The 19,881-nt window shown below is 45.0% G+C and overlaps 1 protein-coding gene across 7 annotated transcripts in view; it reads right to left on the reverse strand.

The window, feature by feature from the left end:
- The window catches only part of KLC1 (kinesin light chain 1), a 97,429-nt gene that overhangs the window by 13,299 nt on the left and 64,249 nt on the right, over positions 1 to 19,881 (reverse strand). For 2 of the 7 annotated variants that reach the window (XM_075329560.1, XM_075329564.1), the window contains exons 13-14: positions 16,550 to 16,720; positions 4,833 to 4,963 (exon numbers count right to left, since the gene is read on the reverse strand). In XM_075329560.1, coding sequence (XP_075185675.1) covers positions 4,833 to 4,963; positions 16,550 to 16,720 — 302 coding nt within the window. Of the gene's footprint in view, positions 1 to 4,832; positions 4,964 to 7,492; positions 8,129 to 16,549; positions 16,721 to 19,881 lie in introns of those variants that run through there. The other 5 variants (XM_075329563.1, XM_075329561.1, XM_075329562.1 and 2 more) reach the window with 5 other exon arrangements.

Genomic DNA, 19,881 nt, shown 5'->3' on the forward strand with positions numbered 1-19,881 from the left:
CAGCTTCTTTACCAATGACCTTTTGTGGCTTACCCTCCTTGTGAAGTGTGTTCAATGATTGCCTTCTGGACATTGTCAAATCAGCAGTCTTCCCCCATGATTGTGTAGCCTACTGAACTAGACTAAGGGACCATTTTAAACAGTTAAGAAGCCTTTGCAGGTGTTTTGTGGTAATTCTAATTTCCTGAGATAATGACTTTTGGGTTTTCATTGGCTGTAAGCCATAATCAACATTAACAGAAATAAACATGTGAAATAGATCCCTCTGTGTGTAATGACTATATAATATACAGGAATAGATCCCTCTGTGTGTAATGACTCTAAATAATAATATATGTGTTTCCTTTTTGTATTGAATTACTGAAATAAATTAACTTTGATGATATTCTAATTTATTGAGATGCACTTATGTTAAAGCGCATCCATCACCGGGATTTTCCTATATAGCCTAAAGCCAGTGCTATACTGGCACTATCATGCCAATTGTATACATACCTTTGTCAGCCAAGATGTACAGTTTTTGAAATGTACAGCTTTTTGAGTGACAGCAGCTGCCGATCAGCTGATAGTTGGGGTGATTATTAATAGTGCCCCCTGCAGGTTTGTCTTCCCCCTATTATTTATACTAATTTCATTGTAGAAGGTTGCAGCTATAAATCATGGTGGCTAGAAGGACCTGTGCTGATGTCATACCCATGTGACCAGAATAGGCGGGCCTCAGCCAATAGAAAAATGTTGTTTCCTGGTATCAGCCATGTCTGCTGAGGCCACGCCCCTTCTGGTCACATGGGTATGACATCAGCAAGGTCCGTCTAGCCACCATGATTTATAGCCACAACCATGAGTAAAACACTTCTAGAATGGAATTAGCATAAATAATAGATTAGGGGAGGAAAAGGCTGGGGGCAGGAATTACATCAAACCCCAGCTATTCGCTGCTGCAGCCAAACAAAAAATGCTGCTCATTTTACAAACTTTACTTGCTTGTGTTTCAAAACCTATACATCCAAGCTGACTACTAAAGGTATGTATAGAATCAGCCTGATAGTGCCAGTATAGCACTGGCTTTAGGTTATATAGGAAAATCCCGGTGATTGGAGCGCTTTAATAATTCCTTAAAACCTGTACAGCAAATTTAAGAAATCAGTTAAAGGGGTAGTCTAGAAGTAGGAAAACATGGTGGTTTTGTGTCAAGAACAGTGCCTCGTCACACAGACTGCTGTCCTGTTTTTGAAAGGAAGCAACAATGTTTTCCTAACCCCTTTAAACTACAGTATTGACTAGTGTTAAAGTGTTCCTATGGTTCTGTGGTTTAATAATTATGTGTTGATTAGGGTTCATGCTTAGGTTTCAGACAGAGCTCGAAATACCCTCTCAAATAACAGGCCATACAGTAAGATAGGATTTATTTTTTTCCTGCCTACCACCACCACTAGGGGGAGCGCTCTGCATACACATTTTGCATCACTCCTATTTAACTCGATAAACCTGTATGCATGGAGCTTTGCTACTGGTGGCTGCAGGCAGAATATTATAAATCTCTGTATACAGAGCGCTCCGCCTAGTGGTGACTACCAAAAGATTTTTATTATGTAACTGTATACAGGGAGCTCCCTCTAGTGGTGGCTGCAGGCAAAATTGTATGTATATGTCTGCAGCCACCACTAGGGAGAGCTCCCCCTAGTGGTTACTGCAGACAGAATCTTATGTATGTCTGTATGCAGGTAGCTGCTTGGTATTGGTGGCTGCAGGCAAATATTCGTGTAGGCATGGAGGTGCCCCAGCTACAGACAATCTTACTCATCTTTTCATGCAAGGAGATGACCCTAGTGGTGGCTGTAGGCAGAATCTTATGTACAGAATGAGCTCCCCCTAGTGGTAGCAGCAGGCAGAATCTTCTGTATCTCTGTATACAGGGCACTCCACAGTTGTGTGGCTGCAGACAGGATTTTATGTATCTCTGTATGCAGGGAGCTCCCTCTAGTGGTGGCTGCAGACAGGATCTTATCTATCTCTGTATACAGGGAGCACCCCCTAGTGGTGGCTGCAGACAGGATGTTCCATATCTGTATAAAGGGAGCTCCCCTAGTGAGTGGTGTCTACAGGTAGGATCTTATGTAGTTCTGTATACTGGGAGCTCCCCCTAGTGGTGACTGCAGACAGGATTTTATGTATCTCTGTATACAGGGCACTCCACATAGTTGTGTGGCTGCAGACAGGATTTTATGTATCTCTGTATGCAGGGAGCTCCCTCTAGTGGTGGCTGCAGACAGGATCTTATCTAGCTCTGTATGCAGGGAGCTCCCTCTAGTGGTGGCTGCAGACAGGATCTTATCTAGCTCTGTATGCAGGGAGCTCCCTCTAGTGGTGGCTGCAGACAGGATCTTATCTAGCTCTGTATACTGGGAGCTCCCCCTAGTGGTGACTGCAGGCAGAATCTTATGTATTTCTGTATACATCGAGCTCCCTCTGGTTGTAGCTGCAGACAGAATCTTATGTAGCTCTGTCTGTAGTGCGCTCTCCCAAGTGGTGGGACAGAATCTTACGTATTTGTGTAGGCAGTGAGCTCCTCGTAGTGGTGGCTACAGACAGAATCTTACACATCTCTGTATGCAGGGAGCTCCCCCTAGTGGTGGCTGTAGAACAAAACATTTATATATTTTATAATTTATTTTTTTAAGTGGAAGTAGGAGATTTTGAGCTTTGTATCATATATACAAGGTCAAATCACCAAAGAATTTTGGACTCCTTTAATCTATACCTGTCTACATATGAAATGGACCAAGTTTTAACATCCTATAATATACAATTCAATAAATTTCAGCCCTGTTCCTGTAGCTTATTCTGGTTAGGATTAAAGCTGTAAGTAAAGAACACAGAGCAGACTTGTATTGACATGAGTGCATTCTGCATTAGTAGGACCATGCGGCTGAAATCAACGCTGGTTAGGAACAAACCCATTAGGGGGTTAAAAGTGATTAACAATCAGTGCACAGGATTATCAGAAGCAGATTTCATTTACATTTCACCCGTTAAACACAAAGTAATAAAAGAAGAGGGGGGGGGGGTAAGAAAACAAAAAAAAAAAAAGCCCAAACTGAGAACTAAAATAAAATAATGAACCACGGTTAAAACTTAGTCAATTTATTCAGTAATGTGTTATACAAACTTTTCACATTTTTAATGACCTTGTTAGGGTGAATAAAATACACCCCCCCCCAAAAAAAACCCCAACATGATGCATTTTAATATTTCCCAAAACTAAATCAATTGTTTTAAAATTTATGTCCAGTGTAAATCTATACAAAAAGAAACTGTGGTAATTTCTTGTACTCCTAACATTTTCTAAAGTCTTATACATACAATAACTTGATAATAGTGGATAAAATCACAGTGTAGTGACCTTCATTGGACTGAATGCAGCAGCACAGGAGATGGAGGACATCACACAGTGAAGGAGGACATTACAAATTACAGTGTATGCGCAGAGCTCCAATGCTCCCTCTAGTGGTGGCCGCAGCCAACCAGAATGTTATGGTTTCACTTGGAGTCTGAGAAAAAGTGGAAAATTGCTTTCAAGGAATCCAGTGTCTTTATGTAGTGTGGAAACTATACTTTTGCAGTTTTTGTTGGTGTATGCGCTGCCATGCTGATGGTTGATGGGGTGTGTACAGGTCATTGCCTGTCTTTTAGATTGCTAGGGATCCAACACTGATCACCAGAATTATAATTTATAGGCAGTATGTAGAGTCAACCACCTCTCTATTCTTTTTGTATGGGAAATACAGGGCTCTGGCAAGTCCCATGGAGAATGAATGGAGCAGCAGAAGGACCACGGAGGATCTAAAAGTAGCCAACTGTCCTGTAGATGGGTGAAAACGTCCATCCAGGTTGCTCTGGTGGTCCTTATGGCTCTTTGTAGACTTTGTGGTTTTAATATTACAGTCACTGACACCAAGACCAGTATCAAAATCACTTTTGCAATGTAAACAGACTGGCAGGGACCACCAGAACATGGGAAGGTGGGGGATTGTAGGGCATTGTACATTCGCTGCTGCTGGTATAGTGAAATCCCAGGCAGCCTTTTTAAAAGGGGTATGTGTCTGCACACTCATGCCTAATCTGATATGTCAGGCATCAAGGGTATGCCTCTGGGATACCATGCAGGGGTCCTATTTTACATTAATAGGGAGCATAGTCATGCTGGGCGACCATCCAACGCCCATCAGGTTTTATTCTAATAATTAGGACCCTGGATGATGCCTACAAGCCACAAAGGTTTCATCTCTCCAGTCTCCATCGTGCAGGAAAACAACCCTTCGAAACCCCTTTAATGGGGCGAGGGTTGATACCTCCCAAACTGCTTTATATCAAGGAGCAGATGCACCTTTAACACTAGAAGTCCCAGGAATTTCGAGCTCCATAGGGTTTCAATGGTAGAAATGTCAAAATGACCCCTCTCTGGGACTTCTAGTGTTAAGATCAGAAGCCATGGATTACTTGGAAGTGCAGCCTGTGCCACACTGACCTTGTGGATATGAAACAGGGGGCTCTATTCCTCATACAGTAAACCGTACCCCTTCTTTTGCATTGAGGACTCCATCTTTAAAGCACGGACACATCTGTAGTCCAGGAGTGGATCTCTCAGTTTGAGCCATACAAAAATAAATGAGAATCTTGTAATTGTTCACAGCGATCCCTGAGTAATATAACCAGAAGACACGCGCACAGGCACTGCACGTGCTCGGCATACGCCCGCTCCGGCCAAAGTGCTAAGTGCTATAGGCTACAGGCGGGGGAACGCGGCAGCTCAGCTAGATTTGGATAATTACCCCGGATTCTTTGGTTCACCGTCTCGTGAACTGCCTCCCTTCAGCTTCCTGACCAGCTTCTCGCTGCTGCGTCGTATGGAAGCTCGGAGTTTGCTAAAGGAACCGCTGCGTTTTAAAGATCCATTGCCGTCCTAGAACAGAAGGTTGAGAGGATGTGAAAAACGACATTGTTTATGTGCGGATAGGGAGAACATTCAGTATACAAGTTACCACTCAAGACACAGTTGTAGCAGAGCGGACGTTTGTCACCTGGTCTGTAGACTTGCTGAAATAACGGCTCACCCCCATCATACATTGAACATTTTTTGTTTTTACACGCACTTTCCTTTTGCTGCTTATTAAAATTTGCAGCCGTTGTGAAATTAACACTTGTTCTCTTTACAGCTTATTGCCAAGGAGACCGACCAACGCTGATGTCCAGCTTGTAAGCCCTGAGCTCAAGCTGGCCGGGATTAGGCAGTAACCGCATGCTCCAGCTCTCAAAGAAGCGCTTACAAACACAATAGATAAGAGTTTGTAAGCGCTGCAAATGTCTTGCTTTCTAGCAGCGGTGGTCGGTACCACTCTACGCTAAAAGAAGGTACTACACAGACACCCCCACCTCTTAACTCAGTTTAGAAAAATGGACAACCCCTGTAAAAGGAGTTGTCCCCTTTCAGAAACCTCTTATATGCAGTCATTTAAAAAAACAAAAAAACAAAAACCATGTGCTTCCCACCCCCCCCCCCTTCTCAGGTCCAGCACAGAGTCTCCACCACTCCTCCAGATATCTTATTGTCTGCAGCGCCAATGTCATATCAACAGCACTGCAGCCAATCAGTGGGCTCAGCGGTTCTGCCGCCCAAGCTACTCGGAGCCAGTTAGATCAATGATTGGCTGCAGTGACCGCTGCAGCCAAACTACGCGACCACTGCAGCGAAACTGCGGAGGAGTCCAAGGTTCTGGCAACACCAAAAGGCAAGTAAAGCACAGTGTGGGGTTTTGGTTTGTTTTTGTTTTTTTTCTTCAGTACTGAGCAGAACGTCCCTCCCTATTGTCGTCTGTCATAGCCGCATACATGAAATTTCAATATATCAGACTTTTTTGAACCAAAGTGCAGCTTCTGTAGCTAACGCTATGAAAATGTACCACATCCATATGCCTGGCCCGCCTTATGTTATGTCTCATTTTATTAGACCATTAGAAACCAAACATAACAGGGCAATAAGTTGTGCCATAAGTAATCTGATGCCCGCCGTCATGCTGCATCTGACTTCTGCAGTAGGTTAGGATGCTAAGGCCCCAGCTATCTGTGCGCATCCACAGGAAAGATGGTCCGGCTGCAGAGACCCCACCGATCCCGAAAACGGGAGAGCCAAAGGCCCCTGTATGAATGACGCCGTAATGAGCATGTGTGACCACGACTCCTATAGGCAAGGAATGGCGCAGCGGTCGCACATGCTCACTCTGGACCCAAGTTCTTGTGATTTGGTTAGAGGGGTCCCAGCGGTCTGACCCCAGTCAATCATCCGTTGATCCTGTGGATAGGCGAAATATGTTGTGTATGGAACAAGCCCTTTAAATGAAGCATTTTCACTATTCTTTGAAGTATGTGGCAGCCCCTTCATTCTAAATACAGGTGGGCGTCTCACCTTCACATAAGCCATTTATTTTTTCCTACCTTAGCAGATGTTTTATACCAGAACCAGATCGGAAAATACCATTATGTGTCGGCTGCCAACCGGCCACTTCCTCTTATTGGATCTCCCCAATGTTACTAAGCTTTATCAAGGCTGCATTTGTCCAAAAACAGCAACTCCCCTGTCCCCTGGTTGTCTGTAGTATTGCAGCTTAACCCTACTCACTGGAGTGGAGATGAGGTGCAATACCAGACATAACACTTGTCATTTTTCTCTCTTTTTGGAGGGGGGGGGGGGGGGGGTAAGAAAGCAGCCAAGGTTTCCTACTCTTAGATGACATGTAAGAGCAGGATATAAGATACCATTTATCTACAGAAGAGGTGGATCTTTGTTGATCGGTGGGTGTCAGACCACAAGGACCAGCACTGATCGACAGAATGGGGACGTTTTACCCCCCAATTGCTACACCTTCCCTATAGAGCTACTATGCTAGGCTGGTTTCAGCATGGAGAACGAATGGAGCGGCGGTTGGACATGATCCAGTGCCGATCGGTGGACGTCCTAGAAGTCAGACACCCACTGATCAGAAAGTTATCTCCGGAGAGCCCCTTAAAGTCCAGAAGGGTTTACACTGCATAACCACCATGGTTAGCATTCCTGGTCTGTCTCCAGATCCCTAGGGTTTTAGAGGGGTTATCCGGCACCTCTTATTGGGAGGTAAGGCACTACTGACGTGGTGTCCATCAGGCACCACCCCAGCATGGAGATAGAGGAGTTGTGCTGATGAGGACACCAGGATCCTACACACCCCAGACGTGGGGCGTGGATGATCGGCAGGAATCCTATCAAGTAGAGATGGAAACCTCTAGAACTGGCCAGAAGCTAAATACTTGGCAAGCGGTTGATGGATGCTCAGAAATGGAGGCCTAGCAGGTCAGCATCTCCTACTTTGAGGATGCCGGTCGCTCGATGCAGAGAAGGTCCACCAAATGTTAGTTAGTAAAAAAGAAAACCAAGCAGACAAGAAGACGCAGACGGAGGTCAGGTGGAGAGAGTTTATTAGAAGGTAGAAAGACATACACAAATCACCATACACTTTTAGGATTAGTAGAAGAAGCACAACTGCCATAAAGTCACACTAAAGACTGAACGAGCTCTAAATCCAGTGAAGACTCAACGCCGGAGACCCATGAAGACAACGTTGGATGGTGACCACACTATGGGTCTCCACGTCCGGCCTCAAGCACTTGCAGAACATGCTTTTGTTAATTCTACAGCGTACAGGTTGTCTGGTCGGAGGTCCACTTCATGCCGTTAACGGACCCCCGAGATTAGTAGTTACCTTCCATGAGAGCGCGGCTAGCTGAGAAGTGCTTTCCTAGTGACGTAATACATTATAATAAACACATGGCTTCATGGTCGGGTTACAATTCTCCATTGCTAGATTACAGTTTGGACGAAGCTACAGATATACAGTGTTAAGAAAAAAAAAAGAAGTGTCAGCTCTTGTGGTGGAAATGGGTCAATTTACAAAGGAAGTGTGTATGACAGCGTGGACGGGAATCCTACAGGAGTGCTAGACACTGCGCTCGGTACTGGAGAGAGAGGTTAAAGCTTGAAGATGGAGCACGTCCGTCATGCAGGAGACAGAATTAGTATCACACAAGGCATCTACGCCTGTGGAGAGGAAATGGAAAGAGAAAAAACAAAAAACATCTCCATGAAAACGTTGGAGAGTTAATGAACAGTTTTCCCCCTTCAGACAGTATTTCTAGGTCGAGTGGCCAGAAGACATCGCGATCTGGTCACTTGGAGAAATAAGAGCTTTAACTTCTGCCCAGATGTCTACAAAGGTTTGACTATAGATTTACTTAAAGGGGAAGACCATATGTTCTATGTCTGATGGATACAACTCATCTGATCAGGGATCAATAGAAATCAAACAACCTTAGCACAGAAAGTTCTGTTATGGAAAATCAGACTTATAGCGCACCAATCACCAGGATTTACCTATATAACCTAAAGCCAGTGCTATACTGGCGCTATCAGGCTGATTCTATACATACCTGTAGTGGTCAGCTCGGATGTATAGGTTTTGAAACACAAGCAAGTTTGTAAAAATGAGCAGCTCTTTGATTGGCAGCAGCTGCCGATCAGCTGGGGTGGGTATTCATAGTGATTCCCGCCCCCCTGCCTGTCAGTCCTCCCCCGATCTGTTATTTCTGCTATTATAGAATCATTTTACTAAGTGACTAGAAGGACCTGTGCTGATGTCATACCCATGTGATCAGAAGGGGTGGGGCCTCAGCCAACAGAAAAATGCTGCGTCTTGGTATCAGCTATGTTGGCTGAGGCCTCGTCCCTTTTGGTCACATGGGTATGACATCAGCACAGGTCCTTCTAGTCACTTGTTAAAACGATTCTATAACAGAATTAGCATACACAACAGATCAGGGGAGGACAGAGGCAGGGGGACGGGAATCATGAATACCCACCCCAGCTATCAGCTGATCAGCAGCTGCTGCCATTCACAAAGCTGCTCATTTTACTTGCTTGTGTTTCAAAACCTATACATCCTAGTTGACAACTAAAAGGTATATATATAATCCGCCTGATAGTGCTAGTATAGCACTGGCTTTAGGTTATATACGAAAATCCTGTTGATTGGTGCGCTTTAAGGCCAGTTTCACACATCCACCGGTTTGCCGGATTCGGCGCACGCCAGTACAGTGTATACAGTACAATGGCTACGCCGCAACTTCCGGGTGACATGCTCCAGTCACATGACAGCATGTGACCGGCACTTGTCACGCTGCCATTGTACTGTATACACTGTACTGGCGTGCGCCGAATCCGGCGAAAAGCCGGATGTGTGAAACTAGCCTAAGAGTTGAGCAACAACTTATAGGAGCTGTACATAGTCCTCCTACCATCTACAGGTCTCCACTACTTCACCACGTAACCAGAGTCCTGCAAATAATGCTCAACGAATGTCTAAAAATTAGAAGGGTTCGTCTTCAAAAACATATTACCCACCTACAAGATAGATGATAAATCCCTGATCACTGCAGGTAAAACCCAGACCAGGGGTCTCACAAGTCCTGTCTAAATGTGCAAACACTGCACATGCTCAGTGCTGCTCTGCTCACAACAGGTGACTTTGGGACCCTCGTTCTGCAGTTTGGGCAGGGATTATGCCTTTGTCTATCCGAGGACTGGTGATAAATGTTAATTATGGCGTGACCCCCTTCGATTTAGAATATAACAGAAATCTCTATGGCAAGGGAGGTAGAACTTGATCATGGGCTACACCAAACTTTAAATGGCCTTTCTCCTTTAAGGGCTTGGTTACAAGGTCAACCCTGGGGGTCCACACAGTGGTCCATGGTTGGTTCCTAGTAAATAAGGCAGCATACTGTAAAAGGCTAAATATCTCATCTATTAGCAAAGGGAGAAAGAGCCAAAAGTCACAATACAAATCACTTATAGCAGTCACATCATGGATGTAGTTATCCAAGGTCATCTATATATGATCCGAATATTAAAGGGTTATTCCCAGCTCCAAGATCCAATTCTAATACGTCATAGGTGTAATAAGATTAACAAATTCTTCCAATTAGAAATGTAGTATAGTTCAACTGATTAGCCATGTCTCTTACCTCATGTGCAGGGCATTGCAGTAGCTTAGGTATCTGGTTACTACCACTACCAACTGTCCTTATATGAATGATCGTAACCATGGATACCTTTCATATAAGGACAGTTGCATGTGACCATAACCATGGGATACCTAAGCTGCTGCAATGCCCTGCACATGATGTAAGGGACATAGGTAATCAGGAGAACTATACTATATTTCTAATTGGAGGCATTTGCTATTACTACTACACCTACTACATATTGGGATAGGATCTTAGAGATGGAAATAGCGCTTCAAAATATTCTGTTTTCCCCACATTGTCATATAGTACAGCCTATAAAAGGCACAATTACACCATACAGAAATTGATACAGCCCCTCTGAGACACACTGGAGCCCCCACCTGGTATTGGCGGTCCCTCAATGGATGGAGTGGAGGAGGGCTGATGGCAATTTAGTGCTTAACTAAGAGACAGATATTCTTTGGACTGTTATAAGTGATTTTGCACCAATGGGGACTACACACAATGAATACATTAACGTGCATGCATAAAACAAAGAACGAAAAGAAGTGGTGAGAATGGAAGGCAACGAGTAAAGAAGCATTTTGTGATAAGGATGGTGATCAGGGCTAGTCGATCATGCTTCAGGGGTAGGAATTTTGGGATATTTATCTGTGATGATCGGAGGTCGGATATCACATCACGTATAGAAGCAAAATGTGGCCATGCAGAGGGTCCATAATTTGCATACGGATTTTTTTTTCTAAGGCACCTCCCTAAAACAGAGGAACCCCCTGCACTTCCTATGTGGATGATGACAGTCTGCATACTCCTGCTCCGGGAGGCTGTAAACTGCGGCAGAAATGATTGCGGAATGCAGACGATTAGTGAAGCTGCTGGGCTGGTGCCTAAAAGGAGTTATAGTCACAAGACAACCCCTTTAATAACACTAAAAGGGGTATTCCACTCTTAGAAAGTGATGGCATATAATGAGTGCACGCCAGCTGGTATAGGAACCACTCCAATATGGAGAACGCAGGGGAATGATTTAGTACTGCGTACCCTATAAAGCTTTCGTCAGCTCATTGGTACTGTAAAGGAAAAGCAGCGCAGCTGCAAAAGGGAGACAGTCCGTAGTATTGGCCGACGAGGCTACACAGAGGAAGGGGAGCAGAGTGTGGTCCTTAAAGAGGTTATGCACTATTTTGACATTGATGGCCTGTCCTTAGGATAGGTCATCAGTGTCTGATTATCCGGGGCCGACACCCCGCACCCCTGCAGATTAGCTGTTTTCGGTCCTGGCAGTGGCAGCTGGAAACGCTCTGCTCCAGCGCTGCTCCGTCTCCTGATAGTGGCCATGGTGGGTACTGCACATCCGCCTCCCATTCTAATCAATAGCAGGTGGATATGCAGTACCCGGCTGCTGCCAAAAGACGAAGCAGCAGATGCTGAGCATTTCCGGCTCCCTACTGCCGCCATCGGGACTGAACTGCTGTTCAGTGGTGGGGCGTCGGACCCCGGCCGATCAGTCATCGATGACCTATCCTAAGGATAGGCAATCAATGAAAAAGTAGTGGACAACCTCTTAAAATGAAGACTTGCAGGTTGCACAATTAAAAGGTGCCCCCCCAATGGCACAAGTGCAGGTACAGACCCTTCCCCTTTGAGTGACGACACTTAAAAGGAGCATTAAAAGGGGGCTTTTTCTGGTTATACTGCCCTCTACAGCAGCTTTAAGGGGGTCAAAAGTGCAATGGTCAGACCAAGCGATCATACAGCGATGGTGTTTCGGGTATTCTTACTTTCCTAACTACAGGCGATCGCCCCACCTAAATCTAACTCCCACCTAAAATTTTCACGGTCGAGCTTTGGCGCGTGAAAAAGAAGGAGCCGACACACATCATGCATCTTACAAAGTCATGCAGGAACGGATCGCAGGCAGAAAATGCTGTAATAAAATGACAACACAAAGTATATGGGATGTGGTACTTTTTCGTCGAAACACACAAAAAAAAAAAAAAAAATTAAAATGAAAAATGATGTAACCCAAAAAAAAAAAAAAAAAAGGTGTCACAATAAAAGATCAGATGAGGTTGGGGAGTCATACGAGGGTCACAAATAACATTCTGGCTGCATCGTCCGTGTCGCCTTCGCCCCCGGCTAACAGAAGAGTCGTCGTTTCCAACATCACATTCTGGTAAGTGCGGCCCCATAAGTTAATAGCACATCATAGGGGGGGGACGTTAAGGGTTAATTTCATAAAAGGGGCCGCGACAGACCTAGAAATACTGTTCTAATGACCCTTATACAATATTCGCACGTTAGGCAAAGACATTTAATACAGAACATGCGGAGTCCAGCAGAAATGAAGGGAAGAGTACAGTACACAGTTTATGAATCAGCAGAATATACGAGGCAGAGGCCCATGCCGCACAATTCCAGGCTTTGATTATTATAGGAAATTGTGCAAAAAGTGGATACGATGCTGATTGAGTGTCCGGGGAAAGGAAACAGCAAGGAAGAGCGTGAATAGGATGTTCTACCGCTACATCAGAGAGCCCGTCCCTTTAAATGGGCATCTATACTATATAGAAAAACAATGGGAACCCATCCTAAGTCAGTCTTCCAGTATAGATTAAAAAGGGAACTTGTCAGGTAGGGGGTTTTTTTTTGTTTTTTTATGATAAATGGCCCCCTATGCGTTTTAAATGATGCCATGTGCATCACTAATGTGGACTTCATATGATTGGGTCAATGCAGTAAATACCTTAGGTTTCAGTCATAGGGGAGGGAAATTTTGCAGGGATCACTCACTCAAGTTCAGGCAGAAATCTTTTTTTTTTTAACTCTGTCACGCCCCCAGCATGTAATTCATTACATCACAGGTCCTTAACCATCACTTCTCTGCTGAGCTCCGCCCATTACATCAAATGTTCGTGACATCAGCACAGGTCCTGCATAACCACTTCTCCAATGTTGACCTCCGGAGCTCAATATTGGAGGAGTAGTGGTGAAGGACCTGTGCAGATGTTATGAACATGTGACCGTAATGGGCGGAGCTCAGCAGAGAAGTGATGACCATGGACCTATGGTAACCGGCAGAAGAGAAGTGGTTGTGCAGGACCTGTGCTGATGTCACAATCATGTGACTAATGGGTGGAGCTCAGCAGAGAAGTGATGTTGAAGGACCTGTAGTGTAATCAGTTACAATGCTGGGGGCGTGACCAAGTAAAACAAAAATAAATAAAAATTTGTGCTACTGGCACGGAACTCTAAACTTAAGACATGAAAATATTGGTGTTTGTACTTCATTATTCTGTTGGTAGTTGTATCAAGTATCCATGTTAAATACCAGATCTGGAGTGATGTGATTATGTATATACATATAATTCAATAAAGAAATATTAAAAAAAAAAAGAATCCTGCCTAAACTTGAGTGACAGTGACTGATTCCAGCAAAGCTCCGCCCCTATGACTGATATCTAAGGTATGTACTGCATTAACCTAAGCATATAAAGTCTTTTTTTAAAGATAAATAATTTTTTTTTTTTTTTTTTAAAAATCACGTTAGTAATGCACATTGCATCATTTAAAACAAAATTGGGGGCAATTTAATATAAAAAAAACCCGACATGACAGGTTCCCTTTAAGGATGCAGGATGTGATCTTCCAGCCGCTGCAGTACTAAAGCTCCGTGGGAAAGGATGGGGTGCACATACCAAAAATGCAAACTATCGGACCCCTTTAATGCCCTCCGCCTTAATAGGTTTGGTATTAATTCAAACAAGATATTAAGGGGGATGTCTCTTCACAGACCGCTCCTACACAATGATCTCTACAGTGGCTGCTCCTGGTGCCTTACAGCGGCTTTTGCAGGGGCAGAGGACATAATTTATGAACCAGCAGATATCTGTTGATGTGAAAATCTCCAATCCCGCTCCCTCTTCCAATATAATAGTGAGCAGAGCTGGGATTACCCATTTATGGGTGGTCAAAAGAAAGACCGCATCTTCTATTGTGGGACTGTGTATAACCATGGGATGTGAACTGTGCACACAAAAAAAAAAAAAAAAAAAAATCAAAAAAAAAAAATCATGCAAATCTCCTCGTTAATACCGCTAAAAGGAAAGATTAATACAAAAAGATATTGGTAAGATATAGTACAGATATGACATCCCAAAGGATAAGTTAATGGCGAGGCTCTGACGTCTAGAATTTGTACTGAGAGAAAATCATGGTGCCCAAAAAAGAAGAGGCCAAGCATGCGCGATCCCCGTTTTTAAAGAGGAGTGGCCACTTGCTATAATTTAGACCAGGTGTAAAAGCCTCTGTTCTCCTGGATCCAGCGTTTTTCTTTTATTCCTGTGCCTCTCTATTCCAGAGATATATTTTTTTTTTTTGCCAACTGGGTGTGGTTCTCAAGAAGCAGCCCTCAGAGGTAATGAGCGAGTTTCAAAATACTGGGATTCACGATACTCGTGCAGAGCACTGTCTAATACTCGCGCATTCATTCCGATTAGCGTGTGCAATGCAAGTCAATGGGGAAAACTCGCAATGTAACGAGCAACATGAATTCTGCAGTATTCACTACTCACACAGATCGTGCAGCAGCCGGGTTACTCGTTATTTTGCGGGTTTTCCCCATTGACTTGCATTGCACGCACTATTCAGAACGACTACGCGAGTATTAGACAGTGCTCGTTACGAGTATCGCCAATCCGAGTATTTTAAAAACGCGATCATCATTACTCAGGAGCTACAGGCCGCACCCACTTTAATAAGACCAGAAAGACCGAGGAGGCCAGGAATTGGAAGGGGCAGGAACAAAAGTAATACAATGCTGGATTCAGGAGAAGAGCGGCTTTTACACCAAGTAAAGAAATTAACTATTTATGAGAAGTGACAGGTGTCCTTTAAGTGTGAAGAATAGTGATAAGCAGGCATGACTATACTCCGGTGCCAAGTACTCTTAAAGGGAATCTGTCACCAGATTTTTGACAACTAATCTGAGAGCAACATAATGTAGGGGCGGAGACCCTGATTCCAGCAGTGTCACTTACTGAGCTGCTTAGTGAGTTTTTGATAAAATCACCGTAATCAACAGATTATTACAGGATTACTTGGCTGCTGCCAGGTAGTCTAGCATATTAATGAGCTCTTTTTAACTGCTAGATCTGCAGCCGAGAAAACAGTGATTTTATCAAAATGACAGTAAGTGACACATCGCTGGAATCAGGGTCTGTCTCTATATTATGCTGCTTTCAGATGGGGGGGGGGGCAAAAATCTGGTGACACGCCATTAAATGAGCAGTTGATCCTCGGATGGGTGTAACTCTCTTACCCGAGTATAGTGGAAGTCAATAGGAAACGCGAGCATTTTTTCTGGGAAATCATCCCACGGCCTTCCATTATACTCAGGTACTCTAATCATGTGCATCGAGCACCCGAGCATTATAGTTCTCACTTGTCACTAGTGAAGAGATCTCAGGGCATGCTCAGCCCACTTTCCTGGTCCGATATGCCTGACAATACCATATTAATATAAATATATATTATATTCATACACAAAAAAAAAATTAAACACCCATACATATACATTATATATACACATATACATATATATATTTGATATGCCTTAATGCCATTGCCCAGGACTATGGTATTGTCACTAACATCAGACCAGAAAATTACATTAAGACAATATGTCTTGTTGAGCTCCGATTTTTTTATTATATACACATACATATACACACACACACACACACACATTATATATGTATTATACACACACACATTATATATGTATTATACACACACATATAAACACACACACACACACACACACACACACACACACACACACACACACACACACACACACACACACTTTGGAGCTGAACTAGGCAATAAGACAGAAGGCTTTTTTTGCCTTTTATGTGAATCCCCTTGAAGATGTGAATCTCCGCACAGCCATGCAATCTCTTATTCAGTAAAACAAATATCCAGAGCATAGACTAAAAATGTAGTTTTGCAATGGACCCCACCGTTAAACTTTGCTGGATAATGGGGGTTATAGTATATTTTTTATTTTGCTGTCAAATTCTAAAAAACAAAATAAAAATCAAAAACATTTTCCATAAGAGATACCATATCTGTAGCTGTGAATGGTAATGAAATCTACAAAATAGGATAAAGTGGTACCTAAAAAGGAGAGTGATCTACCCCTAATAATGGCGGTTTGGCTAAAAGGATAATCCGGGACAGTCAATCAGCATGTGAGGAGGAGGAGAGGAGGTCAGATGAGAGATTACGGAGAGATCAGTGCACCAGGCGGGAGGATTGCTGGATATTATTCTGGTTATTACATTACAGATTATAGTCGCATGCAGATCACACTCATGAGATTTAGGAAGGGTGTTGGCGGCCATTACTTGCCCGCACTGTGTACTGCACTTACCCCGTTCCACTCTACGCTCATACTCACTTCCTCCCCTCCGTCAGGACCGCTCTCGTACTTTACCACGTCCAGGCTCTCTCGGCTCCTCCTTTTCTCGATGCTTTCTGGGTCGTTTAACACTTCGGCCACTCGCTGCTTGTGGACATTGTCTAGTCCCTGTGAGACAGGACCCTTGCGTTACAAGTGAAAAAGGAAAAAGCCCCTGAGATGTAAGTAAGGAAGGCAGGAAAGCGACGTACAAAACGTCAAAGCCTGGAAAGGAAAGACGGATTTCCTCCCAGGAGGCATGCATCTTAAGACACGGACACCATAGAGGACACACGTGATCCATGCAGCTGATATGATGCAACAACAATGCTATACAAGTCGTCACAGGTCTCTCCCGGGGTCCTCCAATAATAATAAAGTGCTTTATAAGGGAAGGATCTGCAGGTAAACCGGTGATCAGGTGATCACTGCCGCCGGCTGCACCTTTTCCCCTACAGTGCACCCTGCAGGTGAAATGAAGTATTACAATAAAAGCTTCACAGTAATATGCAGCTGGACAGCGTTCACCAAAGAGGCTTGGCCAACTGTCATTTTCTTGGTAACTTTTTATTACTTTTTGCCGCTATACCTTGATATTGGTTTATTACTGGGTTATTTAAAGGGAACCTGTCAGGTCCAATATGCAACCAGAACCACGAGCAGCTCTGGGTGCATATTGCTAATCCCTGCCAAACTGTGACAGCATTTAACAGCAAACACAGATCTTTAGAAAAAGTATTAGTAAAGATCCTTTATGATATGCTAATGAGCGCAGGGACTGGTCGCATGGCAGTTAGTTACTGCTATCATTCAGCCCTCTTAGCATGTTAGTACGTCCACAGGGGCATGCTAACATGCTATTCAATTGATATTGCCATCGGCGGTGTCGTGCGTACCTGTGTCCATTGTCACCGCTGCAAGCGCTGGGTTTCGGGTCAGTGTGCATGATCAGAAGTCCCAGCACTTCCGGTCATGTGCACTATGAAGCCGGGTGTTTGCATTCTGGCTTCAGAGAGGTCTAGTACGCATGACTGCAATTCCTGGGACTTTTCATCATGAACACTGACCCTGTGACAACGGACAGGTACGCGCATCACCGCCGATGGCAATGGACATTGAATAGCCCACAGGGGCATGCTAACATGCTATGAGGGCGGACTAGTCAGGGGAAATAACGCCCTTGTGACTAGTCCCTGCGCTCATTAGCATATCATAAAAGGATCTTTAAAGAAGGGAATTTTGTTTACTTACCGTAAATTCCTTTTCTTCTAGCTCCTATTGGGAGACCCAGACAATTGGGTGTATAGCTTCTGCCTCCGGAGGCCACACAAAGTACTACACTTTAAAAAGTGTAACCCCTCCCCTCTGCCTATACACCCTCCCGTGGATCATGGGCTCCTCAGTTTTGGTGCAAAAGCAGGAAGGAGGAAACTTATAAATTGGTCTAGGGTAATTCAATCCGAAGGATGTTCGTAGACTGAAGACCATAACCCAAAAGAACAACCCGCCCAAAGGGCACAGGGATGGGTGCTGGGTTTCCCAATAGGAGCTAGAAGAAAAGGAATTTACGGTAAGTAAACAAAATTCCCTTTTTCTTTGTCGCTCCATTGGGAGACCCAGACAATTGGGACATCCAAGAGCAGTCCCTGGGTGGGTAAAAGAATACCTCAATAAAAAGAGCCGAAACGGCCCCCTCTTACAGGTGGACAACCGCCGTCTGAAGGACTCGCCTACCTAGACTGGCGTCTGCCGAAGCATAGGTATGCACTTGATAGTGTTTCGTGAAAGTGTGCAGACTAGACCACGTAGCTGCCTGACACACCTGCTGAACCGTTGCCCGGTGCCGCAATGCCCAGGACGCACCTACAGCTCTGGTAGAATGGCCTTTCAGCCCTGAAGAGAGCGGAAGGCCCGAAGAACGGTAGGCCTCGAGAATCGGTTCCTTGATCCACCGAGCCAAGGTCGACTTGGAGGCCTGAGAGTCCATACGCTGGCCAGCGACAAGGACAAAAAGCGCATCTGAACGGCGCAGGGGGTGCCGTGCAAGACACGTAGAACCGGAGTGCTAAACCTTTTCACACTGGTGAATTGGATTAGGGCAACAGGAAGGCAAGGAGATATGCTGATTTAGATGAAAAGGAGATACCACCTTAGAGAGAAATTCCGGGACAGGACGAAGAACCACCTTATCCTGGTGGAAAACCAGGAAGGGAGCCTTGCATGACCGTGCTGCAAGCTCAGACACTCTCTGAAGAGATGTGCCTGTCACCAGGAAGGCCACTTTCTGTGAAAGACGGGAGAGAGAGACATCCCGCAGCAGCTCAAAAGGCGGCTTTTGAAGAGCCGTCAGGACTCTGCTAAGATACCAGGGTTCCAACGGACGTTTGTAAGGTGGGACCATGTGGCAGACCCCCTGCAGGAACGTGCGGACCTGCGGAAGCCTGGCTAGACGCTTTTGAAAGAAAAAAAAAAAAACACAGAGCGTGGATACTTGGCCCTAGAGAGAGAGTCGAGGGGCAAACCCTTGTCCATTCCAAATTGTAGGAATGAAAGGAATGTGGGTAAGGTAAACGGCCATGGAGGAAAGCCGTTGTCAGCGTACCAGGATAAAAAGACTTGCCAAGACCTGTAATAGATCTTGGCGGACGTTGGCTTCCTGGCTTGTCTCGTGGTGGCAATGACATCCTGAGATAACCCTGAAGACTCTAGGAGTCAGGGACCAATGGCCCTTAGTCAAGTTGAGGGCCACAGAATTTCAGATGGAAAAAACGGGCCTTGTGACAGCAAGTCTGGGCGGTCTGGAAGTGCCCACGGTTGACCCACCGTGAGATGCCCCAGATCCGGATACCACGACCGTCTCGGCCAGTCTGGGCGACGAGAATGGCGCGACGGCAGTCGGACCTGATCCTGCGTAGTACCCTGGGCAGTATCGCCAGAGGGGGAAACACATAAGGCAGTCGAAACTGCGACCAATCCTGGACAAAAGCGTCCGCTGCCAGAGGTCTGTGATCCTGAGACCGTGCCATGAAGGCCGGGACCTTGAGATCGACCTGCGTTCCTCAGGGACGATGGATCTCTTGAAGCACTTCTGGGTGCAGAGACCATTCCCCCGCGTCCATGCCCTGATGACTGAAAAAAGACTGCTTCCCAGTTTTCTACGCCCGGGATGTGAACTGCGGAGATGGTGGAGCCTGTGGTTTCCACCCACTGCAGAATCCGCCGGACTTCCTGGAAGGCTTGACGACTGCGAGTACCGCCTTGGATTGCGAACGGCACTGCCTCCCTAGCTGCAACCATCTTCCCCA

Source organism: Anomaloglossus baeobatrachus, chromosome 12 (genome assembly GCF_048569485.1).
Source record: "Anomaloglossus baeobatrachus isolate aAnoBae1 chromosome 12, aAnoBae1.hap1, whole genome shotgun sequence".
NCBI lineage: Eukaryota > Metazoa > Chordata > Amphibia > Anura > Aromobatidae > Anomaloglossus > Anomaloglossus baeobatrachus.